Genomic DNA, 27035 nt, shown 5'->3' on the forward strand with positions numbered 1-27035 from the left:
CTCAATTATTGGTCAAATTCTAACAGCGATTATTGGGTGCAGTTGGGTGTGTAAAAGCTAAAACTTACCAGCTGTCTTTGTTTTTGTTTGATTTCTCAAAAGCATTAGATTCAGTGCACTGAGGGAAAACTTGAATCCATCATGTGAAATAATGTGGTATTCCAGAAGTAACAGTAAGGGCAGTAATGATACTTAAATGTTGGATGTTTAAGTTCTGCTTAATAATAATATCTGAAAGTTTTACTACGTTGTTTCCTTATTTTTAGAGTGAAAAAAATTAAAAATGTTTCGAATAGCAATAGGAAGTACAACAGCTTGTGTTGGCGCTTACAGCTTATACAAAGTCCAAAAAGTTGACAAGGTATTGAATTTCTTTTATTTTGACTTAAACTTAATAATCAGATGGTTTATGTTCCTTGAACTGCTGGTAAATTCAATTATGCTGAGAAAAACGCCTAGATTTTTTTGCTATGTAACAACTATCTTCAGAAATTGAGATATTTAAGTGAAAAGTTGCTGCTTTATAGAAAGAAAACGGTTGGATTCCAATTTTAGGGTTTGTTTATCCCAAAGTATCTACTAGTAAAAGATCTCATACCATCTAATTATGAATTTAAAAATGACCTCGCTCTTAGTCATAACACTGATTTGAGGGATGGAAAAACAACTTCAGTATTATAAAGAAGAATATCTCGATTTTGTTTAATTCGTACATTTTATAGAGCCTTGTGGCTGCAACACAATCACAGAGAGATGAATATTTGAAACCTTTGCCATCAAGGTAATTTTGCTTTTGATTTTCCCAGCTCCATGCTTTATTAAATTTACATGTTTTTTATAAAATCAGGCGAAAAGAATGTCCTAAAGTTGTGGTTACATTACATTAATTTATTTCTAAATTTCTGAAATATTTTAATCAAGTCTTTATGATTAAAAATTTACAAATAAAGACGTATAAATTCTTGAAAAAGAAATTATTTCTTGCGATTCTTTACCATTTTTTTGGTAAAGAGTTTCAAGTTTTTTTCTTCACTTCTCTCGAGATCAAGGCCACCGACATGGTAGTTCTGTACATTTTTTTCGATTAATGAATTTTCTAGCGTTTGGGATTTTCAAAACGTAATATGAGATAGGGATGAAAGATAGGATAAGTTCTAAATAAGATCTAAATTCTTCTTGGTCACGTAGACGAAGTTCAGCAAATATGTTGTTGTAGGCACTTTTTTCGTTTCTCAACTTTAACCACTAGGCGTACCCAGTAAGACCTTTTAGCTCGACTTTTCTTTTTCGAATATTTCTTCTCAAATTTCCATTTCAAAAGAATTAGCACAATACGTGCTGCTGCCTTCCTCCTTCCACTCATGTCGTTTGTTGAGTGAGAAAATGAGTTGAGAAAAAACTATTGCAGATTTGATACAACATACAAAAATTTCAAAAAGACTTAAAAGAAAATAGTTAATTTCTTTAATGTATTTTTGATTAAAAAATTTCAAAATTTTTAAAGATATTAATGTAGTGTAACCACGGCTTAAGAACTCTATATTCACGGTTATTTCTTGCCAACTCTAGATTCTCATTTTGAGCTTCCTTGAAGCTTAACTCAAAATATTTCCACTAAAATGGGGCTTGACATCGTGTATTTTCAGGTATGAAAATGAGTCAGCATAAATTTGAAAGATTTTTGTACTGTTGTAAAATGTAAATTTTTGAAGCATGGAATTAGAGAAATCAATTTCATCATCAGCAGGGTTTATAAGGGTTCCTCCTGTTACGGTTCCTCCTGGTTTTTATCTAATAAAGTCTGTCACAATATAGTCTGCAACAAAGACAATAAAGACTGCAACTTTTGATTGAATTTGATTAGTGGTTTAGTGCTTGTTGAAAAAATATTTAAGAGTGAAATATTATTAGATAGAAAAAAGTGAAAATACAAAAAGTTGGAAAACGAAGATGAAAAATGAACTTCATCAATAACTGTGCTATGATTATCATTTTCACAAGAGTGATTCTTTAATCTTAGAACATCATTGATGGGAAAAAAAGTTAAAAAAGAATATTCGATCGAAAGATAGTCCAAAGTTTATCACTGATTGGATATTTTTTGACTTTTTTCGCATTTATGACTTTCTAAGATCGAAGAGTTTCTGATATAGAAATGAAGATCATAGCACCAATTTACAAGAAAATCATATTTCATTCTCATTTCTCACTTTTTTGAATCTGTGTCTTTTTTTATAATACTCCACTCGGAATTATCTTTTCAATAATCACAGATCCGCTGAGTTTCAGAGTTTTGTTTCATTTCATTTCAGAAATGATCTGTTGAAGAGATTACAATCACCAGATGAAGAATTTGATGTCTTGGTGATTGGTGGTGGCGCCACAGGGTGTGGCGTGGCCCTCGATGCACAAACTAGAGGTATATATTCGACATTATTTTGAACAAATTTCAGGGCTCAAATACAATAATAAAGTTGAACTAATCTAATAAAGGTTTTCACAAATCTTAAGTGTCATATCTACGTTTTTTGAAGAATAATTTTAACCCAGACTTTGAAGTATGAAATAAATTAAAAATAGTACAATTTTTATGGTATATCAATTACAGTTCCAACCCTAGCTGTTGGAATTACACTCCTAGAACCTCTATTATAAAACAGTTGCTTCACTTCGTGTGAGCTTATGATGTGACTTTGACTGGATGCTGCACGGCCTACTTTATTAGTGCGAATGATCTCAATCTTGCCAACGTTGTTATAAGGTTTGAAGTTACTCATCCTCTGAGCACCTAACTGGTCTAACGGATCATAATAATGTCTGTAGACCATGTAATCTGAAGCTTCGGTGTACGGTGCTTGTGACTGCTCGTTTGAGTTCCTGGAAGCCGATTGGATGGCTGAATGCTTGGTGATCCTCAACAGACAATGTGATTCAATGCCTGGTGGAATTTCCAGGGCTGGTGTTGGTCGCTTTGGCACAGGAGTCCTTTTTCGTACCTCCTTTCGACTTGGTAGTTCACGACTTAAAGATCTATTTCCAATGATATTCAAACGTTTTTGTTGATCGCGAAATAATTCTTTCTGTTTTCGTTCAACTTCATCGCAATTTGTGCCGTGAATCTTTGCATAGCAACCGATGTCTTTCTCCAGCGTCATTTGTAGCTTGCGATTTGAAATGTGTGATCGACGGACGTTAAACTCAGTGCTCTTGTATTTACTGTTCCCATAGGCTTCGTCCTTCAGCCACCTCAAACGTTTCTCTGAGGGCTTTGTGTTCGGTCTTTTCGGCTCATCCCAACAAATAGTTGGTCTTGAATAATCGATCAGTAATTTCTGATAAGCACTCATCACTCAGTAGTTCTAATCACGTCTGTATCATTTGATAATTTTCTCAAATTAATATTCGCTGATATAGACCCGGTTTAATGATATTTTAAAGTCTTTGATCATTAAAGGAAGTACCAGTCGAGTGTCCATCAGACTTTCTCCGTTCTCGAATTGAATGAAAGTTTCCAGTTTACTCATTAATTTCCTTCCTTCTCTCAACCTTCTCTCAGACGCATTGCGTTCTTGTTGTGATACACGAGTGGTCTAGAAAATGATCATATCCATTCTATCATTCTATGAAATAAATGAATTATAAACCGAAATGCTGATACTCTCCAATGAGAGAGACGTGTGGTTTCGTATTTTTCTTCAAATGAAAATCTCTCGGTCACTGTTTCAATTTGCAAAGAATAGAATTGTGGCGCTGTTGGACGTTTGTGTGTTTTCTTTTGAAAGAATTCCCCTATTTCGAAAATGAGATCCAGATTTTCTACACTCATCATAATTTGATCATGCTTCCTAAAATGTTCAGTGTTGCTATGGTAGCTCTTGCCTAGTCCAAAGCTAAACTCATCAATTCATTAGTTTCTTTCAAGGAACTTTGAACTTTTCTTTGAAGCTCGAGTAAAATTCACCCTATCTATAGTATAATCAAAATAACCTTTGTTCAGTTTACTACGGGCCTTAATTACCCTCAACTTACTTATTAGGGAAACATATATGAGATCGAATTCTCCCACTTTCTTGCTTCCCTTAGAACATTTGAAAAAATTCTACATCCTTTAGGATTTTGATTTTTATAGGTCCACACCATCGATAAATCTGGATCGGGCTGGGTCGGGGGATGTTACGCTCCTGCCTATTGAAATTATTTTGTTGCGAACCCCCTTGATCACTGGATATTTTTTTATTTTATCAAGATCATGAAAGAAACGAAGGTTTGATAACGTGAAACACCCGGTGTCCATATGTTTACTCAAATCCTTCTCATTAACCTAACTGAAGCTTTTCCAGAAGAAAAAAATTTTACCCCCACTGTTGAGGATATTGATTTTTCGAAGTATCGAACCCCCTATATTATATATATTATATAGGATATCCTATTTTATTAGTAAACACCCCCTGGATATCCACTCTTGAAAATATGCTCAACCCCCTGGATATCTTCTCTTATAAAGATGCTTACTCCTGGATATCGTATTTTTTACTTGAAAAGACACTTTACCCCCGGATATCCGCTTCCTTGTAGATATTTAACCCCCTGGATATCCGATATCCTCAACAGGGGGCACGGGCTATTTCTGGAAAAGCCCAATGAAGCTTTACGGGCTTTAATCTTGGGTAATACTCCCCTTCAAAATGGTTTTGTTCTTCTTCTTTACAAGGTTTGAAGACTTGTTTGGTAGAGAAATATGATTATGCATCAGGGACAAGTAGCAGGAGTACGAAACTTGTGCATGGTGGTGTCCGCTATCTACAAAAAGCCATCATGAATCTCGATCGCGAACAGGTACACTGTCTGCACCCCAAAATGTGTGTGAACCCCAAAATGTAGGTTTTTGGTTTGACGTCCACTGAAATTTTTTCAACGTGTTTGCAGCCAGAAAACTTTGGAAATGGATAGCCTATGAATATATCAACTTATCTAAATCGAATTCATCGCTTATTTTGATAATTTTCTTGCGAAACCAGAGATGTTTTTCCAAAGTGACGTCTGAATTTTCGGTCAAATTTTCAATCAAATAAAAATTGGTACACCAAGACTAAAAGATAAGTCCTAAAAACTAGGGTCGACTTTAAAGCCCTGTTTATCCTGAACATTGTGTCAAAATTTTATGCCGGTAGCTCAAACCCAATAAAAGATATGTCATTTTGAAGCACCCTCATTTTTCGAAATTTTGACAAAATGTCAGTTTGAAACATTTGAAAGTAATTACTATCAGTAGGGTTGGACTCGGACTCGGACCTACCTCCAAAATCTAGGGTCGGGTGACGGCAAACCAACAGTTTTTAAGTCCAGCCTAGTTCAACACGGTGTTGTCGTTCTAGTCTATAACATGTTAGACGTCTATAGTTTGAGACAGAGTAGAGTATAGTGATGAACTAAAGGACAAAACTTAAAACTAATAAATATAAACAATATTGTATATTACTGTGTTGCACGTATTATAAACCACTCCAGGCTAGTGCCATTCTTCTACCATTTTAAAGAATTTCTATCTACAAACATTCTAAAAATAACAAAAATATAGAAATGCAAGAAGGACCACTTCACTATGATACACCCTCAAATAAAGTAATACTCAACTGATAACTATGTTTTCTCAATATTGAAATACTTTTATCTCCACAGTATCATTTGGTCAAGGAAGCGCTCCACGAGAGAGCAAATGTGCTAGAAGTGGCGCCTCATATCGCAAGTCCTCTTCCTATACTACTTCCTGTTTACAAGTATGATTTCTTTATGAATGTACTACTAATCTCTGTTGGACTTACATATCATCCCCAACCTTCCAGAGAATCGGGTTCGGGTGTACCAGGGCCATGTGGCCATACGTGTTGTATCGATACAGCAGTTTGATTAAGATATTTGACGCCGTTTGGCCTAATGAAGTTTGAAACCAACTCCCTTTCATGGATCTGTTAGCTCAAAGATAGATTGGTGAATCGAAAAATGTCTCACACGGTCCCCCACTTTCAACGTTCATTTTTTTGCAATACCCGCTCTTAACAATGGTAGTAGGGTCTGGGGGACGAATGTTGATCTTGCAAGAATGCTCAGAATTCTTCTAACTAAAGATATTTGTTGGAGGATTGTAGATACTTTCCAGTAGATAAAAAGGGAATTTGATTATAGTAATACTTCAAATTTTACTTGATTGCCATATTCACTAATCTATGAAATGCTTCAAAAAAGTGAGATTACATTCTCCGTCTCTCTCAGATGGTGGCAGGTGCCATACTTTTGGGCCGGTATCAAAATGTACGACTTGGTTGCTGGACGGAAACTTTTGAAAAGCAGCTATTACATGACGAAAGACAAAACTATCGAGAAATTTCCAATGATCAAACAAGAGGGTCTTTGTGGCTCAATCGTTTATTACGATGGTAAGGTGATAAAGAAGTCCGGTTTTTTATTTCTAGTCTCTTACTTCAGACTAAACCACGTTTTGCTAGAACTAGTTTTTTAGGAGAATTATTCGTCATTGCGTTTAACCCAAGGCTCACAGAGAACAATAGACACCGAAGCTTGCACATAGTTGAAATCAATTCTCTCGAAACTCTTTTGAGTCGATTTGAGTCGATTGTTGTAGCCATTTCTCTATACATCTCATTCACTTTCTTCCAGGACAACAAGACGACGCCCGGATGAATCTGACGCTCGCAATGTCTGCCATCAGAGAAGGAGCTGCTTGTTTGAATTACGTTGAAGTGAAACATCTTTTGTTCAAGCAGAAGGATGGTAAGTATCGAGGTGATTTTATCCACAGTTCGATCATGTGAGTCCTTCGATGGATGAGTGAAAACCCGTTTTCTTATCGGGTTAGTCAATGAAAGTCAAAGCCTTTTTCTAATTCCTCCCAGAAAAGTTGTTCCAACTCGAAATCGAACTTATAGGAAATATAAATTCAAGATGGTGAAATGGTTTTTTTATCAGGGTTAGTTGCTCCCACCCTGTAATGGAATTTTAATCGGACTAAGAATCAGACAGTGAGAGCTGGGTAAGACTGTTACTAATCTTTTGCTTTTTCACAGGCGAGAAACAAGTGAGCGGCGCACACGTTCGAAACACATTGACAGGCGAAGAATGGGACATCAAGGCAAAATGTGTCATCAATGCAACTGGTCCCTTCACGGATGCCATACGAAAAATGGATAATCAAAACACGCCAGAGATTTGTTTACCAGCTTCTGGTATTCACATTACACTACCCGATTATTATTGGTAAGATTTCTATTTATTATAACCCGTCGCAGATGAGGAGAACTGTAGTGAAATAAGAAGAAAATTTCACTATTTTTTAGATATAAAAATACAAACCCGAAAAGCGTTGTTTCAAATGATAGATGATGTGATGAAAAGTCGAAAAGTAAAATTGATAGGTCGCTTTGCATTCACCGATTCTAAGCGGTAACTACACTTGTCAGTCTTTTTAAATAATGGCTATAGTTTTGTTTAAATGCTAGAACTCGTCCAAAACAACTGACCTCTCCCTATCTTTGTTTTGTTGTGTTCTTGACTTTTCTCATTTTAAATTTTATCACTTTTTCTTTCAGTCCAAAAAATTATGGTTTATTGGACCCAGCCACGAGTGATGGTCGAGTCATTTTCTTTCTACCTTGGGAAGGAAAAACGATCGTTGGAACGACCGATCGGAAATGTAAAGTGTCCTACTCTCCCCATCCCTCCGAAGAAGAAATCGACTTTGTATTGAAGGAAACAAAGAAATATATCAATCCCGACCTCAAAAGTAATCATCATTATCTTTGTTTTCATTCTGATTTACGTCATTTTCTTCAACCACTAAGAGCTAACCTCGCTTTTTTTTTACTAGTGACCTTTTGAAAATATATTCTTTCGGAAGAATTCTTAAATAACGTTTGTTATCCCTAACGATCTCAACTTGACCAAAATGTCTTCTTTTTCAGTCCGTCGTGGAGACGTGCTTTCTGCTTGGTCAGGTATCCGGCCCCTTGTGTTAGACCCCAAATCCAAAGACACGCAATCTGTATCGCGAAATCACGTGACTGACGTTTCTGATAGCGGATTGGTTACTATTGCGGGCGGGAAGTGGACCACCTATCGTTCGATGGCACAAGATGTTGTGGATGTAGCAGTCAAATCCAGTGGAATGAGTGACACCAAACCTTGTGTGACGGATGGGAAATTGTTAGAAGGGGCGGATGGGTGGACGCCCACATATTTCATACGACTTGTTCAACAGTTCGGCATAACACCTGAGGTAGGTCTCATTTTTCTCCATTGCTTGAAAAATCTTTTCACAGTCAAAAGTCAATAGAGTAACACATTAGAGCCATTTGAAGTTTAGCTTTCCTGAATTTCTTTGATGCTTGATAGTGATAAAGGATGGCAATTTGAAACTTTCAACTTATCTTCAACCAGGTAGCGGAACACTTGGCACACTCTTACGGTGTGAAAGCATCACAAGTAGTTGAACTCTCAAGCATGAGTGGTCAACGATGGCCTGTACTTGGCCAAAAGTTGGCTGATGGGTACCCTTACATCGAAGCTGAAGTTATTTACAGTGCACGAAATGTAAAGAAGTTTATTGGTTATTTGTTGCTATTCTTTTATTTTATTTTTGCAAGGTTGAGAAATTCTCAGGTTATCTTTAAAAAGTACCTGATAAACTGTATTTTTAAGATATTGTCAAGAGCGCCAGGAAATTTCAAAATTCTGAAAGGTCATTCCATTTCTGGATTTTCAGGAATATGCTTGTACGTTGGTTGATATGCTTGCACGAAGGCTTCGTCTAGCGTTTCTGGATGTCCGTGTCACAGATAGTATCTTGCCACGAGTGGCCGATATCATGGGAGAAGAGTTAGGCTGGGATCAGACAAAAAGACAGGTAATATTGGTCGATAATTTGTTATAAGGGTGCCATCTATGTCTTATTTTATTTGATGCTATCTTCATGTAAAAGGGAGCTCATAGAAATGAAAAGAAATCTTGTTGTATTATGTGTGAATTAAGGATGAAAGTATTACAGTAAACTGTCGTCTATTCGAACTTCTATAATTCGAACTTATTCTCAATCCCCATCAGGGAAAAATGCTATTATTAAGATGCTTTCTATAATACGAATCTCTCCATAATTCGAACAAAATAAGATTCCGTTTGAGCTCGAATTAGCGAGAGTCAATCAACTGTATTCTATAATTTTCGAGAGCAATACACGACTAAGTATTTTCGTGTTACTTCAAAGCCTGATGTGTTTACTTCACTCTTCCTTTTTAGAAAGAGATCAATGAAGCAAAAGAGTTTTTGAAAACCATGGGTTCTTCCAATCCTGCAGAGGACGTCAAAACTACAGACCATACCGAATGTACGAACCAAGATTTACTGACCTCTATATACAAAAAACTTGACAGCAAAGGCACTGGTATGATTTTTTTATTATTGAAGAAATTCTTTTGAATGATTTAACATGACAAGGTCTTTTGGTAGAGATTCTTCTTATGTGGTTGTACTGGCAAGAAAAATATCCTTCAATTTTTTAACGATAAGCAATAACATTTCCTATTAAAAGCTAAGAGCGAAAAATTTTGAACCCCCCTCCCCTAGCATTTGATTCCTTTATGTTAGTCTACTGGCTCAGTGGCCCGGTGAGGGTTGTGCAGATTGGGAAGGCTGTAACAATAGGTCAAATTTTGGTTGATGTGTCAAAAAATCTTCTTTGAACCAAAGTCTTCGTTTCTTTCGCAAGAATATCGAGCTACAAACATGATATCATAATAAAATCTTGTAAACCCAGCTTCAAGTAGGAGATCCACATAGAAATCTAATATCACGGGATTTACGTTTTCGATTGACGAATTAAAAGAAAGTTTCTTCCCATTTGTTTTTTGTAGGAAAGCTGAAAGAGAAGGATGTCCAGGCAATCTTCCAAACATACGGTAGCCGAGAAATCAATTCAAATGAAGCCAATGACATATTATGTAATGTTAGCGACGACTGTGCTCTAGATATGGAGAGCTTTATTAAGGTTCGTACATAAGGAATTCTTGTTCCAGCACAGAATAATGACAGTATCAAGCAAGAACGAGAGCGTGAGAGAGGAAATAGAATACTTGCGTTTCAAGAGGAAGTTGCTCTGATTAAAAGGGGTGTATTTCGTTTGGGATTTTACTTAAGGTGTACAAACTTAAGCAAAGACGAAATTTCGTGATATTTTAGCCCCTTTTGCGATATTGATGTCTTTGAAGATTCTAAACGCCCCTGTCTCAGACCCGTGAGACCCGTCTGTGACTCCAACCCCACTAGAAAGTTTGACAAAAATTTCGTCCCCTGTGGGAAAATACCCTGGAGATTCAGCCCCACTGGGAAATCGACCTTGATTTAAAAATTGAACACAAAAACCATCCCCACGAGATTTTAATAAGAATTTTTATCCCCACTGAGGAAAAAAGTTCCACCGGGCTGCAAGACAGGGGTGTTTCTAAGAACATTCCAAGGTTTTATAGACTCTGAAGCATTCAATTTCTAAGGAAATTTGACCAAGTTACTCAAAAAATCTACGAACACATTTTTTTTTTTACACATTAGGAAAATTTTTAGTCTTATAACCCAAAAAGCTAAGAACATGAAGCTTTCAAAACTTTTCGACGCTCTCATTAAACAAACCTGTCTCTGATTTAGACAATATCAAAGCTGAAATAAACTTTTAGGAGTTTATGAGTTTTGCTCAAGAACAAACAATGTATTTGTGGATTGAAAATATCAAACCCTCTGGTCAACCCTTTAAACCAATTTGAGTGAACTTTACAGTATGTATGTTACGCCGGTCCTTTCTTTCCCATAGATGATGGTTTCAGTACAGAATGGCAACATCATCAACAATCCTCTAGGGATTCTCATACAAAAGAATTTCATCGCTGACCACGTGACTAGAGATGCTGACCAATGAGCAGGCGCGTTGGTGACGTAATGGATAGAATAGTAGCCTTGTCCAAGGTAACTTTTTCATTAAATTTAAAGCTTAGCAGAGTTAGAGTAGAGTATTTTTTATATGAGCCCATTTTGTCGCAGGGAGTTTGTCAAGGAAACTTTCGGTTATGGTCTGTTTTCCACTTTCCACCAAGGGTTGAGATGAGATAAGGTGATGGGAAATCTTAATAAATATTTAGCGCATTAGCGATTCTCAGATAATCTCACGGGCAGCTGTATCACCTTCAATATTTTTCGGGATATTCGTATAAAGCCGAAAATGAGTGTCGCAGAAACTGAGCGCGGTTGGTGATATTTGCATGCAAAAATAACAAAGTGGAAACTTTTACAGCTGCTTTGATCGGTTAGAGCGAGCTTAACAAATCCAAACAAACGGGTGGCCAAAGTGTTAGCGAGATAATTAGCTCCAATCCAATTATGTTATGAAAGTTATTATTTTCGTCTTTGTACTTTTGCCGCCGCAAAAACTAGTCAGAAAGGATTCAATGAAATTCAAAAAAAATTGATCTTGTGGAAAGGGAATTGCATGTTTCAACCTAATAATCCCCTTAATTAAGTTTCTACTTCCGAAGTGAAGCGTGCAAGCCCTCTCAAAATTCTAAAACGTCACGACACAGGTCTATGTGCACGAGGCCTTGTCTAGGTCAAGACTGGGTCAAGTCTTTATTAAAAATATATTTACCATCGTAGTATGATCGTATTAAATAGTTATGTACCTACCATATATTCTAACTAAAGATCCAGACCTTTGCCGTGACTCTGCGATGGACTTGTGCTTTTCGGGGTCTATTGTTTTTCTCTTTTTTACTGTGAATTGTAATATCTTAAAATTTGTAAATTTTATTTAACAAAAGTAGTTATTTTTCTTTTTATGCATTTCACCAGTCGAAACTACGATAAAACACTATGTATATTGACTTTGAAGATAACTTTTTTATGACGAAAAATTAAAAGGGCCATTTTTGAATTCGAATTTTTTCTTTCGTTTCTTTCTCCTGAGTAAAGATTATTATAAGTTTTGCAGATTCCGTCCGTTCAATTTTTATTTCATCAAAATTCAACAATATCCGATTAAGATAATCTCAAATAAACTCATTCACTTCGTAATCACTTTTATGATTTTATTTGACAGTGGCGTGACGATTTTCTATTGTTTACATTTTATTTTGACAAAACGACAGTCGCTTTCACTTTCATTCTTTCCGCCAATTCGTAGAAAGAGAAATTTCCATGGAAACCATTGCGAAAGGCCACGCGATATTTTTCTTTTTTTTGCTTGAACCACATGTCATTTCTTTTGTTGTTATTAGATTTGTGAGTTGACATGGGGCAGGTGTATGGTGGCCGAGGAAGGCAGTAACGAATTTTTCAAAATACCAGTGAAAATATCAATGCTATCAGAAAAATAAAAAAAAATTGAAAAAAATAAGAAAAAAAAATAAGAAAAATAAAAAAAAATAGAAAAATAAAAATAAAATGTAAAAAATAAAAAAGATGAAAAAAAAATAAAAAAAAAATAAAAAAAATATAAAAAAATTAAAAAAAAAATAAAAGAATAAAAAAAAAAATGAAAAAAGAAAATAAAAAAAAAAATGAAGAAATATAAAAAAAAAAAAAAATAAAAAAAAAAGAAATGAAAAATAAAAAAAAAATAAAAAAGAAAAAAAAATCGTTTTTCAATGTAGCCGAGCGAGGCAATAGCTATACAAACACCTTGAACATGGCCGACAAGGGCAATAACTTTTTTTTCTATCAAGCCGAGCGAGGCAGTAGCTATACAAAGACCTTAAACATGGCCGACAAGGGCAATAATTGTAACTGCGTAACTGTGTAACCCTGTAACTGCGTAACCCTGTAACTATGTAACCCTGTAACTGTGTAACCCTGTCACTATGTAACAGTGTAACTGTATACATCGTTGGAACGGAAATTTTATGCTGATTATGGAAACCCGGGTCTTAAAAAGACTATCCTGGACAAAATTGCAAACGAGGCAGGAGTTTGCACTCCGCCGTGGGGTATTTTTTCAATTTTACCTGTTTTAGAAACACCAAAAATCTCGTTTTTTCAATAAAAAATACCAACAGGAGAGCGCAGTAGAGCGTTTTGAGCCGATTTTTCTTTATTTTGTTATACTTTCTTATTCTTTTATAGTATTTTTAGCAGGAAAATATTTTTGAACTTTTTTTGACACAATTTCAGTGGTTTATAGACTAGTTTTTGACGAATTTTAAGTAAAAATACTGCATTTTGGCACACAGTTACAAGGTTACAAGGTTACACAGTTACAAGGTTACACATTTACAAGGTTACACAGTTACCTGGTTACATGGTTACACAGTTACAAGGTTACAAGGTTACAAGGTTACACAGTTACAAGGTTACATAGTTACAAGGTTACATGGTTACATGATTACACAGTTACTAGGTTAACAGTTACAAAGTTACAAGGTTACACAGTTACAAGGTTACACGTTTACAAGGTTACACAGTTACAAGGTTACACAGTTACAAGGTTACATGGTTACACAGTTACAAGGTTACAAGGTTACATGGTTACAGGGTTACACAGATACACAGTTACACATTCTTCATTTTTTTTTATTTTTTTTTTTTTTTTTTTTTTTTTTTATAATTCTTTTTTTTTTTTCTTATTTTTTTTTTTTTTTTTATTTATTTATTTTTTTTTTAAATTTATTTTTTATTTTTCTGATAGCATTGATATTTTCGCTGACATTTTGAAAAATTCGTTACTGCCTTCCTCGGCCACCATACAGGTGGTGGACAATTAATTGACTATTTATTAACTTATTATGTCATTATTATAAGAAAGCAATGAAAAAATCTTTTGTGTCATTACAAATCGCTCACGGCTCGTGCTTTCTCTCTTGCGCTTGTCAATAAAAATCGTGCAATTTGATTGGCTCAAAAAGTAAACATTCCATCGAAAAGTACGGTGGTCAAAAAATAACAAACAGGACAGCTGAGTCGTGAGTGAACACAAGAGAATCAAAAAACTTTTTTTATAATGAAAGTGTAAATAATAGGTTCTACAAAACAAGCCATGTACCTGCAATAGAGATGAAGTTAGCATGAGGATGCACAAAGTGGGGGAAAGAGAGGGGAGATAAAATGATTGAATCAAACCCCCATTCAACAAATCGTCAACAACTTTTTACATGAGTGGATGTGCTGCTGTTTTTGCAAGCTGCTAGCCAGGAAGAAGGTTAATTATTTCCACGAAACTTTTCAACCAACATCACCACTATGGATTTATCAGGTATAAATCTTTTCAGTGCCTTTTTTTCTGATGGAAATTTTCTTATACCTCAATACTTTCTACTGAACATTTTCTGGAATGGTTAGTTTTTTGGAAAAAGTGAGGGGGCTGAGAGAGAACGTTAACTTTTCATACCGTGAAGTCGGGTAACTTGCATCAGTAGGGGGAAACTTGCATAGCAATCAACTAACTGACCAATCAAAGCAGCAAAATTTCAAAACAAAATAATCACGCAGCTCTGTTTGCAGCTCTACTCTACCATTTTTGTTTTGATTTAACTTTGTATTTTAATGACCACCCCAGGTCATTCATTTGAGGGCTATGCATGTTAGCCTCCACTGATGCAAGTTCCCGATCTCACGGTACATTATGTTTTTAAAGACGGGCCTTGCCTGGCTAAGAAGCAACTAATAATCGTGTTTTTGGAACTTTTTTGACAAGAATTAATTTTGGTAAATATTTGTTACACGTTTTTTTTTTTATAAGGAACACGTTTAAGGAACTCGAGGCTGAAAATGGTTCAAAAAATAAGGAATTGTTAAGGAACTGCTCAAGCTGAGAATAAGTGGATTTTGAAAATAATGTACCTTATTGGGACTAATTTGACCAAATTTTGATCTTTCAAGGGGCAAAAAGTTCAAAATTTCCTATGTAGTAAGGAACTCGATAAGGAACTTTGAGACTGAAATTCTCTGTAAAAATAAGGAACTCCAGGCTCAGAGCAAAGTTAAGGTTCCTTATAAAAAAAAAAACGTGTATATAATTTAACTAATTTTCGCAACTGCTGCCCACTAAAATTAACTTATTTGTATTGTATTACTTGAAATTAACCCCTTATTTTTTGCCAGAACACTAGCTAATTTTGAAGCAAAAATGAACTGTCAAAATTAGATGGGAATGATAGAAAGGTTGGAATCTCAGGGTGTCAAAAATAATAGAAAGGTTAGAACCGCTGATTGCTACATAAACAGTCAGAGAGGATAAACATCTTTTTTTAATCTCTAAGAGGGGTGTCAGAACTACATGAGGGATGTCGACATTAGACCAAATTTGATATTTTCAAATATATTTTACTGTTTGTCAAAATAGTTCTTGTCAAAATTAATTGTCAAAAAAGTTCTTGTCAAAATTTATTGCCTTTGTATTGTCAAATTTTTGAGAAATTGAGAAATTTTTACCTAAACAATTAAAATTTCTCAACGATTTTGGCTACCTTTCAAAGCAGGTTTTTGCTGCATCCTTTCAATGAAAATGATATCTTTTGAGTATTTCTGACAAAGAGTAAATAATTATTAATTACTAAAAGGAATTAAAACAGAGGTGGCAACTCACATGCATTTAGCGTGAAATTATGTATTTCCACGCTGTCACACACAATTTTTGAACCATTTGATTTCTCATGCACTTTGATTTTGAGAAAAGTTTCCCTGATTTTCTGTTTATTGCCAGAATATTTCCCTGATTTTCCAATTTCCGGAAGAACGTTTCTCCGATTTGGGTTTTTCCTAAAACAGAAAATAAATTAAAATCAAGATTTTGGTTTTCACTTCAAATTTTTTATCTCATACAAAGAAGTTGACATTCTGATTAAAATAGAGCTTTTTCTGTACAGAAGTATATATACATTCTAGATAGATTTATCATCCCAGAAATATATTTTTAACATGAAATGAATGCATTTCAAGAATTTTTACACATTTTTAAGAACTACTTTATTTGCTTTTTACTAAAATTATTTTTCAAGGTAGTTTTAGAAGAAACCTGTTTTCCTTTATTTGACTATAGTAAAGAAAAGATATTTTCAAAATTTTTGGAGATTCAATTTTCCCTAACCAATGAGGATAATTTTACACTGAGTAAAATAATTCTGTTGTATCTTAAAATTTATCCTTTTTGAAATTTTAAGTCAAAACTAAGGTATATGCAAATTCAAGCTCAATAAGAGCATTTTCAATTCAAGCTGAGACAAAAAGATTATCATCATTTACTTAAAATTTAGTTTTTAAAAATTTCGTAAGAAAAAGTATGTGAACTCAATTTTAATATCAATATAAATGTTTGAGATGTCAAGAGAATTGAGTCCATTTGCAAATAATTATGATATTGCTTTAAGATCATTTCAATTACCCTTGCAGTATAATGATTTGTTTGAAAAATATTGCACAGGGCATAATATGCAGTTGAATTTTGTAATTTTGTCTAAAGAGTTATATTTGACTTGTTAATATTAACATGAAACTGACCCTAGGATGAATTTTCCTTTATTGGAAGGTGTTCTTTAAGGTCTCCACAAGTTCAATAAGCTTTAGTGAAAAAGTAGAATGAAAACATGAATATTCAGTCAACCGAAATTTCTTTTGAACTGAACTACTCACAAACTTTCATTATAATGAAAAAGCTTTATTTGAAAATTTATTTTCAATCACTTTGCTTTGAGCTTGAATTAATATTGTTGTAAAACATATAGGGCCATTCTACTTCTCTTTACATTATATAGTTTTCAGAGAAAAAACTTTCCTTTATTTCTTATATTCCTTCTGACAGACCATCATTCATGAAAGAAAATTTGTTAAAAAAATATTTTTCAGGGAGCTTTATCCATGAAAGAATCTTCATTTTTCCTCAACAGTAGAAGAAAAACTCAGAGGAAAGAAAATCTATATTAGTGTCTCTCATTGTTCTTTTTTGATGTTCTTTATAGAAAATCTTATGGTGAATTATATATCTGTCATGCCACCTTCAAAGAGACAATCAGAAATACAACAACCTGCAAGGAAAAGTTTTTCTTTTGGAACAACAATATCAGAGGTAAGTGCAAGACCAGCAGAAAATAAATAGGCTTTGTTTTTTCAACTGGATTTAAACTTTTAACTTCAGATGAAAGTTAAAGATGGATGGGATTTTAAAAGTCTCAAAGTGAATTTTTCCACGAGTTTCAAACTCAATAAAATCAAAAGAAGTTATTTTGGGATTTCCATCCTGTAAAGATATAGTTTTATTTTATATGTATTTTCTGTACAGGAAGATGATAGAAAATTGTCTAGTCGAATACAGAAAAGCATATACTTATTGGCTTCTTATTTATTTCCTCTAGAAAACGCTTTTCAAAAGGCAACGTGTGGAACGCCATTATTCGCTGTCCAATCTCACAGGTAACCTATTCTTATATCTATTAAAAATGTTTTCTAAATTTACTGATCAGTTGAGTAGATTTTCCCACAATTGTTCGTTTCTCTTCTTTACTTTGAGCCCTGTATAGAATGATTGTGATAAAGAGAGACAGTGCACAATGAATTTGTGGTGGGAAATGAGCAAAGATCAAAGCTTTTGAATAATGAAACACTTTTGATGTATAAAGGTGGTAGATAGTTCTTTTTGTTTTTGACCACCACTCTACAGTTTATTTACAACTTCTTAAATAAAACAAACTTCTCTTCTCTTTTATAAAGTATCTCCTAAAATAAGATTACTGCCTAGAAAAGAAAAATATCTTTTATTTGAAAAAAAAATCAAAAATGATCAAAACGTTTGAAACAGACAAAAGAATCATGTTTTTGGAGGAACACCTATTTTGAAAGTTCATTGAATCTGTGCTTTTCAATTTCTTTTGTTTCCCTTTGTAACATGCTGAAAGTGAGTTGAGAAATATAATGCAGCATGTATTTCATAGTGAACAAAAAGTGTTTGGTTGACCATAAACACTGCTTTCAGTTCGTTCCCTCTTGTTTAGGGTGGCTTCTATAAAATTTGTTATTTTTTCTTCCTTTCTCTTTGGGTTAGGAGAAGAAAAATCTCTCCTGGGACATTATTTGATGAATTTGAAATAGTTATATTGAAAGGTGATCGATTTTTTTGTTGTGTGTCTTCATTGGGGCTGAGTGTGTGGATTAATGAAAATAGGAACTCAAATAAATTTGGGATAATTTCTACAGCAGCATGAGACTAAACAAAACCGTTTCAACCAGTAAGTTTTTTTCTTCCTTCTTTCCATCATTTCTATACAAACCATTTCAAAAAAGTTCTTCCTTCATCCCAAATATATATACTATAACTTTTTTTCTAACACTATCTAAAGGTCTGCTAGGTAGATGGAGGTGGGTTCCAATTTGGTTCACATAAATTGATCTATTTTACACTTTGCATAATGGAAACAGTAAACAATTGGCCTTCTACTACCTCAATACTTCCTTATTTAATGCACAGTCAATCTTTTAAAAAGGCAACAGTTTTATTTATCAAAAGAGGAGGGGAAAATGTCTTTATAGACTTTCTTCTTCAGCTCACACATGCATAGATAGGATTCTGAACATTTTTCCTATATCATTTCATTTTCGCTTGCTTTTAGATCTTCATAATGAAAGAAAATTTTACTTCTTCTATTTTACATTCCTTCCAAACTTAATATTTGTATTTTGTTGACCCCTTTAAAAAGTCTTCTTTTCTTTTTCTCTTGACCAAAGGCTGAAAAAGGGCCCTTCTTATCTCTCTAATTAAAGAGAACCTAAATTTTTCTTTGTTATGATGTTTCAACATGTTATAGACATTATGGTTTGTTTTTGAAAGATAGAAATATACTTCTTCTACGTGCTGGACGAATAGAGGCATATAGTTAAGAGAGGGGAGAAAACTGACACTTTTCCTTGTTGCATATTTTGTTTTGCATGTATACTCTTTCCATTCTCATATTGATTGGAAAGTGTAGGAAAAGAAATAAGATCAGTTCTCTTTTACTTGGACCATCAATAACCAATATTTGGGGACCTGTATAAATGGTTTTACTCAAAAGAAAAATAAAGAGAATGACGTTTAAAAATTTTTCTAACTGATAAATTTTTTCCTTTTTTTTTCAAAAGAATTCCAAATTGATACATAGAGATCTCTTTCATTTGAACTTCACGTTATACCCCATGCACATTCAAGTGTAGATTTTTCTGGTTGTTTTTCCTCTTCTCTTATTGTTAAAAGAGTGTTTTTATATGGAAAAAATAGGCCTAGCTCGGTAGTTTTTGGTTTCATCTCCTTATGCTGTGTTTCCTTATTGTTCTTCATAATTTTTCAACATTTTTCATTTTTTCTTCTTTTTGCAGACATAGTTCTTTCGGTAGATTCTCTCCCACATAATGTCATCAACACTCCAATCGCTACAGCCACTGAAATCTCCATGAATTACCTACAAAAGTTGATCCCTGATGAGGTATTACTGAAGATCTGTCATTATGTGCGCCCTAAAGATCTGTGTCGCCTTGCATGCACCTGTAAGAGGATTTATGAGATTTGCGAAGACAATAAATTATGGTAAGTTGAAATCTTGTTGTACAATGTTGTGTAAAACATTTTTTCGTTGATCTGTTTGCACATGAACGAGCCAATGTTGATTATCAACAGTCAGTATTTTTTCTTTTTTTCGACATGCATTTAATTTTCTTACAAGTTGAAATATTAAATTATATTATGTTGTAATGATCTGTTTGTTACTTTTTAGGGAAAGGCTTCATCGTCAAATATACACATTAGATTATCCATTACAAAAGACGAAGAATAATCTTTATGAGGTTGTGTCACTTATCAGCGGTCCTGGAAGGCCGGAAACCTACTGGAAGAAGTTCTTTCCTCTTTTGTATGGAGCCCACCATGTCTCTAAAGATCAACAGCTATCAAGACAATTGCAACATCTAGGAAGAAAGGTATGTACGTTTGACGTTTTCGTCTTATTAAAATTAAGGTTTTTAGAAGAAAATTGCTATTTGAAAGACTTTAGCTGGAAAACTGTTTGTCCTATATTTAACCTTTTTGTTTATGGAGTCTTTTGTTTCTGAAGAGGCAACGTGTAAAGATATGGAGGTTTGAAGTCAAAAGATAAGAAATAGGGCCATGCCCTTTGGACCAAAACAATGGATACTATTTAGGGGAGAATAGAATGAAAAAGAAATTTGCCATAGACCAGTGGCATATGGTTGACAGAATATATTTTTGTTATTTCATAACATTGATACAATAAAAGGCCAATCCTACGTGGATAAAACCTTGTAAATCCGTCTCCTGCAGTTTACAAAGGTTTCATGAATCCTTATTTCCTTTTTCTTTTTTGTTCACACAGTGCTATGGTTCCATAGAAGAAGCCTTGAACAACAAAGCTCCCATAATCCTTGTCCATTCTGGTACTTATGAAGAAAGTGTGGAAGTTAACCACCAAGTCACGATCATCGGAACTGGTAAAGAAGAAAACACCACCATTTATTATTCATTGTGTTATTTTGAAGTACCGAACCCCCTTTTGTTTTCATTTTCAATCTTTTTTCAGTGGTTTTAACTGTATCAGACTACAGTTGTTCCAGACCTATTAAACTTTTATCAGCCTAATCTACGTAAGCCTTTTTCAATAGATATGGTTGCCAATTTGAATTCCCTTTATGCTTTCTAGTCCAATTTTAGTTTGACCTAGGACCCCCTCTAAAACGTGTCTTTTTCTCTTAATCTAATCAGATTGAACTTTTGTTCATTATTAACTCCATGCCTTAAATCTTCTCGTTTAAAGGTATCCCTGGAACTCCCTCCGAAACATGCATCACAAATACATCCAAAACGATTTTCCGTTTCGGACCTCAAGCTGCAAAAAGCATCATAGCTTTCCTCTCCATTTCAATTCTCCGCGATGAAGCGAGTTCTTCTGTTGGGTATTGTCTTGATGTTGGACAGGACAGTTCACCTATCATTCAGAATTGTCACATTACATCCAAAAGCACTTGTAAGTTCTTTTAATAGGGAAATCTGTAATTATGATTAAGTACAGAGATTTACTTTCATCAGTTTCTTAAATTTAAGGAAAAACTCGGAATCTTTTGGGTAAAATGAATGAGGAAGACTTCTTTGAAAAACAAAGTACTTTAATCAGTAAAATTCCCAATAGATTTTTCTTTTGAACAATTGATTAGGAATCTCGTCTTTTGTCAACAGGTAATTCTTTTTTAGACTTAGCACTTTCCTTATCTTCCACAAGAAAGCGCTTTTCATTTTTCTGGTTTGAACTTTCCATCAAAATAAGTCATAAATATTTGCTTTATGCTAATGAAAGGTCTACAAAAAGTCCTTTTGCAAACTGGTTCGTAGATTAGTTCTAGATTATTTTCCCATTGAGCTTTATTCAACAGAAACCTCACTTTTTCCTCTCATGAAAAAAGTTTATAGATCAAAGTCTGATTGGAACCCTATTCTTCTTTTCAAACCCCTTTTTTCGTATTTGCCCTTTGAAGTGGGCCAGGGTTAAAATAAGTTAAGTAAGATGGCTCGTTTGTTTAACCAATCATGAATTTATCATAAGACCATGTCTATACATTTTATTATATAGTATAAAAACACTTACAGAATAACTTTTATTGTTAAACGAGTACTGAAGGTAAAGAGGCACCAAGAAATATTTGACCCAATGAAAATGTCAAGATGTCAAGATAATCAGATTAACGTCTTTAGATTTTTGCCAAAAAAAAAATTTTTAACTTGATTTTTCTTGGAGACAGGCTTTTATTAAATAACTGACTTCTTTTCGTTTAACTCTAGGCGTAGCAGCTGTTCATGTGCATGGTCCTGGAAGTTCACCCAAAGTTGTCCGTTGTAAAATCTCTGAATGCAACAATGTTGGTCTTTATATTCATGATGGAGCACAAGGTGTCTTCGAAGACAATGAGATTTCGTCCAATCGCTTGGCAGGTGTTTGGGTAAAGACACAAGCCAACCCTATTATGAAACGTAATGAAATTTGCCATGGCAAAGATGCTGGTTTCTTCATCTTTGACGGGGGAATGGTAAGTGATATTTATTATAATTTTTCTAAATCAATGGATGATAGATTATCCCTCGACAATCATTTTATACCCTGTTTTGATATTTTTTTTGCTGCAATGCTTTATTCCTTTTACTTTGAGGCTTTTTAAAAATCGAAATCCTTAACCAGGAGGCGACACACAACCCATAATCCTTTTAACCTCTCATAACTTGAGTCTAAAGATTTAACAAAATTCTATTAATCTTGATGTCAGACCGCAGTAAAAAAAGTGCCTCAGAAAGATTGTCTGGAAACATAATCCTTGAACGACCGGCTCCCCTCACTCCTACGAGCGAGAGATTTTTTTTTTTACTCCAATCCCTGGTAATGTGATTCTTGTGTAATGTTCAAAATAAGTCGTTTCCCTATGAAAGGAAGTGTCTGATGTTAATTATATCAAAGCAGAGAACCAGGTCCATCAAGTCTGATTGTTTTTCATTCCAATTTTTCCCATCAGGGATACTACGAAGAAAACAATGTCCACAGTAATCGCATCGCTGGAATCGAGGTCCGGTCTGAAGCCAACCCGACCGTAGTTCGGTGCCATATTCATCACGGGTTTACCGGTGGTATTTATGTACACGACAGCGGGCGTGGTGAATTTCTTTGCAATCAAATTCATTCTAACACTTTCGCTGGTGTATGGGTGACGTCTGGTAGTAACCCAACTATCAAGTAAGTTTTCCACAGATTATCTTCCTTTCTGTACCAAAGAAACTTATTTATTTTATTTGTGTATGTGTTTTTTGTTTCTGATTAATATCTTGATTTCTGAATCAAAACCTTTTCGTTCAAATTTATGCCAAGAGCCTCAACTATATTCAGTTTTAAATCTACGTAACTCTTCATCTTGTTTTTCTTTCTTTCCATAGAGACAACAATATTTACCATGGTGAACAAGGCGGTATTTACGTTTTCGGAGAAGGTCGAGGTCTCATTGAGAACAACGATATCTATGGTAATGCATTAGCCGGGATACAAATCCGATCCAATAGTAACCCGATCGTACGCAAAAATCGGATTCACCACGGTAAACATGGCGGTATATACATCCACGAATGCGGAATGGGCCTGATTGAGGATAATGAGATCTACGGAAACACTCTTGCTGGTATCTGGATTACAACCGGAAGTGCACCCATATTGAGATTGAATCGTATCCATAGCGGTAAACAAGTTGGCGTGTATTTCTACGACAAAGGATGCGGAACATTAGAGAATAACGAAATTTACAATCACAAATACTCTGGCATCCAAATTAGGTAAGATAATGTCTTGTTTTAAAGCATTTTTTTCTTTCAGCTTGGAATATTTGTTTTGTAGCTTTGCACTGAGGTGATTGAAATAAGCCAAAGCTTACTCTGTCAACACAAATGTGGTAAGATATAACTAAACCAAAATAAAAATTAATCATAACCAATTATGCATTTCGTTTCTCATTCTAGGAGTGGCAGCAGCCCTGTGATTCGTAAAAACAAGATCTGGGGCGGTAAAAATGGTGGCGTTTTAATCTACAATGGCGGTCTCGGTATCTTAGAAGATAACGAAATTTTCGATAACGCGATGGCAGGAGTTTGGATTAAAACAGAGTCCAACCCAATCCTTCGTAGAAACAAAATCCACGACGGTCACGAGGGAGGTATTTGTATATTCAACAACGGGAAAGGATTATTAGAGGACAATGATATTTTCCGTAATGCTCTCACTGGTGTTTTGATCAGCTCACAAAGTTTTCCCGTGTTGAGACGGAATCGTATCTTCCAAGGAGGAGCGGCTGGTATTGAGATCACCAACGGAGCTGGAGGTGTTTTGGAAAGGAACGAAATCTTCAACAATAAATTTGATGGGATTTGTTTAGCTACTGGTGTTGAACCAAAATTAATAGGTGAGCAGGAGTTTTTTTTCTTCATTTCCATATATTAAACTAATGAAAGTTTTAGCCATACCATATTTATTTGTGAGGGATGATCAATCTAATGATTTATTTTAGCAAATCGTTCGCTCGGCAGGCATTAAAACTGATCAAAAAACTTGATTTGTCCTTTTACATGTTACCTTACTAAATCTACAAAGATGAAGCAAGATTTGCGTATTGTTTACTTTCCTTCTGTTTATGTTTATATCTACCGTTTTTGTTTCTTTGTTTAGATAACAATTGCCATGACAACAAAGAAGAACTTTCAGAAGCGATCGAAGAAGGAAAATGCCTGTATCAAGTTTCTGGGAATGCTTGTTACCCCATGCATGATTTCTATAAGTAAGGCCTTTGAGTGTTCTCCAGCTCTTTAACTTAAGGGAACATATTTTGACAAATTAGCTCTCGTCAAACTTAAATGATTGTTGCCTCGCAGAATTTTTTTTCTTGCGTTTTTCCCCCTTCGAAAAGTTAGTTCCCTTAAGGTAATTTTAAATCCGAAACACGCAGAAGTATCCCGAACACCAATTACAATATCTAAATGACTTAAATTTTAATGTCGATTCCATTTCTTTTCCAGATGTGTGACTTGCTCATCGACTGAAAATTTGGCAATTTGTGTGAATTGTATCAAGAAATGTCATCAAGGCCACGAAGTGCAGTTCGTGAGACACGATAGGTGAGTAGACAAAGCACTCCATGACAGTCCCCCCCCCCGCATCCATTATCATCTGATCAACTTACGTTACTCTCTGGAGTGGCGCGTTCCTCTACATTTATTTGACTAGATAGCTAATGAAAAGGCAGCCTTCGGATCGCCGTCGACTGCGGTCGCAAACTTACTTACGTTATTAACGATTTGAGCATCAATTGGCCTTTTTTGAAGACATTTAATTTGAAATTGGACGACGTTATTACTACAAACTAAACCTTCCAAATTAGTTCGGGGGAAATCTTTCGACCACTCAGACATACCCCACCTGAAAGTTCTATTGTGAAGTTCCCTGAGTTTAAGCCCCCCAAAAATAACACTCTCCTTTGTTCTTTTAGATTCTTTTGTGATTGTGGTGCAGGTACAACTCCCAATTGTTGTCAACTCGTCCCCTCGTCCCAATCCCCTACCCGTGACGTCACTAACAACAACAACACCCAACAACATCAAAACAAAAACAACAATAATACAACGAACAATTCGAATAGAAAACGAAAATCGGCAACTTCGAGTCGAACTCGAACTACACGCACACTTAAACGCAATAAAGTCGCTTCTACGACAACTTCCAATACATCCACGAACAGTGCTTCAGCGTCAAACAATTCGAGTACGTCAACTCGCTCTAAAACACGCAATCAACGTCGTAACGCGTCACAACTCGACAATGAGAATCAACAACTCGAACAATCTCTTTCAGTAGAAGGAAATTAATAACACTCTATATCATCCCATTCAAACACATTCTTAGATTGATATATGTAAATTACCCTGCCTTGGCTTTCTTTGGTTCGTTCTAAGTTTTTTTATCATCCTCCACCTATATGCTTCATTTTGTGGGTTCTTTCCTGATCTGCAAAATTTTTTAAAAGGAAATTTATGAAAGTATTATTTATTTGACAGATTATTATCATATTAAGTTTTTACTGTACATACATTTAGTATTTTAAGCAATCTTATTTTTTGCTCATTTTTCCTTGGTTTCTAAAAATGACCAAGAAATTTTTTAAAAAATCGAAAAAGAATTTAGTTGAGAGTAGATCTATTTATCATAACTTTTTACTTTTTTTGTTTTAGGCATTTTACTGATAAATAACGGATTCTTAGCTAGGTAGTTAGTTATCTTGAGTTTTGATTTAATTTCTGAAAATCTTATCATGGTGATGTATTGCTTCTTTCCAAAGCATCGTTTTTAACAAAGTACCATTTCTCGTCGATAGAATTTTTACAAGCTAACTTCACACTGTGTTTGGGAAAACTTCGAATTAATGTATTTGTCATGATGAAACTCCAGTTTCGGAGCATTCCTGCTTTATAAGATTCGTCTCGTTTAACTACAGCCAGTCATCGTCAAATATATGACTCATTTTGATTTGTAATATACTGTAATATAATGGTCTTATTATTTATATATAGAAGTTTGATAAGGTGTGTAGATGTAAGGGTGTTTTGAGGAAAGTACCACTCGCCACGACAATGAGTCATTACGTCTGCAGAGATCTTGTTATTTTAATATAATCTGGACGAACGTTTGATCGTGGCTAGTTGTACTTTTTTCTCTAAATACTGTAGAAAAATTTATATAAAAATATTATCATCATTTATTTTCACTTTTGTTTGAAAGAAATTTTTCATCCCTAGAAATTGAATTGTTCTCATTTAGCCAGGGGGTCGGTACTAAAATCTCTGACATCATGATGTTAAGTGACGAAGTGGTATACTCAAAAAACTTTAAAATCCTTTTAGTACCACGGGGTACTAAAATACAAAAAAGTTGGTATCCAGACTCAAATTTGAGAAATATTTTAGTACTTTGGTGCCAAAATTAGTGAACTTTCATCATTTTTTTGAACTTTTTTGCAGAATTTTTCAAAAGAAATTTGAAATTTATTTTAAGAAAATTTCCCGAGTTCAATTTTTTTTTTTTTTTTTAATAAAAGTAGAATTTCACCTATAAAATATCCTGAAATAACGAAAAAAGGTCGAATTCATGGATAAAATGAAAAATTCTCAATACCTTGGAAAAACTACCAAAATTTTGAAAATAAAATGTACTACCAAAATCAATTTTATTTTTATTTCGATTTTTGGAATTTCAGGGTCGGTCGGGCCCGTAAAACAATTAATCAAATTGGTCTCGCCTTAGTCAAATGTATTTAATGTTTTCTCGATTCATAAGCAGCATTCTGTAGAGGTACCACAATCAGCACTTTTGAGAAAATGATCCCGAGAAGATAAAATTAGGTGGTCTCTGTGTCTCTATCCTCAAAAATTTTTGTATATGGATACTAAA

At 34.5% G+C, this 27035-nt stretch overlaps 2 protein-coding genes across 3 annotated transcripts; both read left to right on the forward strand.

Annotated features, from left to right (window-relative positions):
- Positions 1-241: 241 nt before the first annotated feature.
- On the forward strand, positions 242-11933 carry LOC136798781 (glycerol-3-phosphate dehydrogenase, mitochondrial-like). The gene is made up of 15 exons (XM_067055448.1): positions 242-361; positions 723-781; positions 2313-2419; positions 4712-4836; positions 5680-5777; positions 6271-6434; positions 6676-6789; positions 7083-7272; positions 7605-7798; positions 7977-8290; positions 8452-8604; positions 8777-8917; positions 9307-9451; positions 9921-10054; positions 10871-11933. Exons 1-15 carry the CDS (start codon positions 284-286, stop codon positions 10973-10975), a joined length of 2121 nt encoding a protein of 706 aa, XP_066911549.1. The 5' UTR covers positions 242-283; the 3' UTR covers positions 10976-11933.
- A 35-nt stretch (positions 11934-11968) lies between these two features.
- On the forward strand, positions 11969-26386 carry LOC136798780 (F-box only protein 11-like). 2 transcript variants are annotated; one of them, XM_067055446.1, is made up of 15 exons: positions 11969-12349; positions 13794-14296; positions 16998-17104; positions 17391-17448; positions 19384-19591; positions 19779-19980; positions 20394-20508; positions 20832-21041; positions 21851-22095; positions 22573-22790; positions 22988-23377; positions 23561-24000; positions 24264-24372; positions 24611-24709; positions 25081-25786. In XM_067055446.1, the coding sequence occupies exons 2-15, from the start codon at positions 14284-14286 to the stop codon at positions 25454-25456; spliced, it is 2790 nt and encodes a 929-aa protein (XP_066911547.1). In that variant the 5' UTR covers positions 11969-12349; positions 13794-14283; the 3' UTR covers positions 25457-25786. The 2 variants fall into 2 exon arrangements, with proteins under 2 accessions (XP_066911547.1, XP_066911548.1); XM_067055447.1 differs by lacking the exons at positions 11969-12349; positions 13794-14296; positions 16998-17104; positions 17391-17448 and adding an exon at positions 17997-18260 and having other exon boundaries at positions 25081-26386.
- Positions 26387-27035: the final 649 nt, after the last annotated feature.

Source organism: Clytia hemisphaerica, unplaced genomic scaffold, assembly GCF_902728285.1.
Source record: "Clytia hemisphaerica strain Z4C2 unplaced genomic scaffold, Clytia hemisphaerica genome assembly, whole genome shotgun sequence".
Taxonomy (NCBI): domain Eukaryota; kingdom Metazoa; phylum Cnidaria; class Hydrozoa; order Leptothecata; family Clytiidae; genus Clytia; species Clytia hemisphaerica.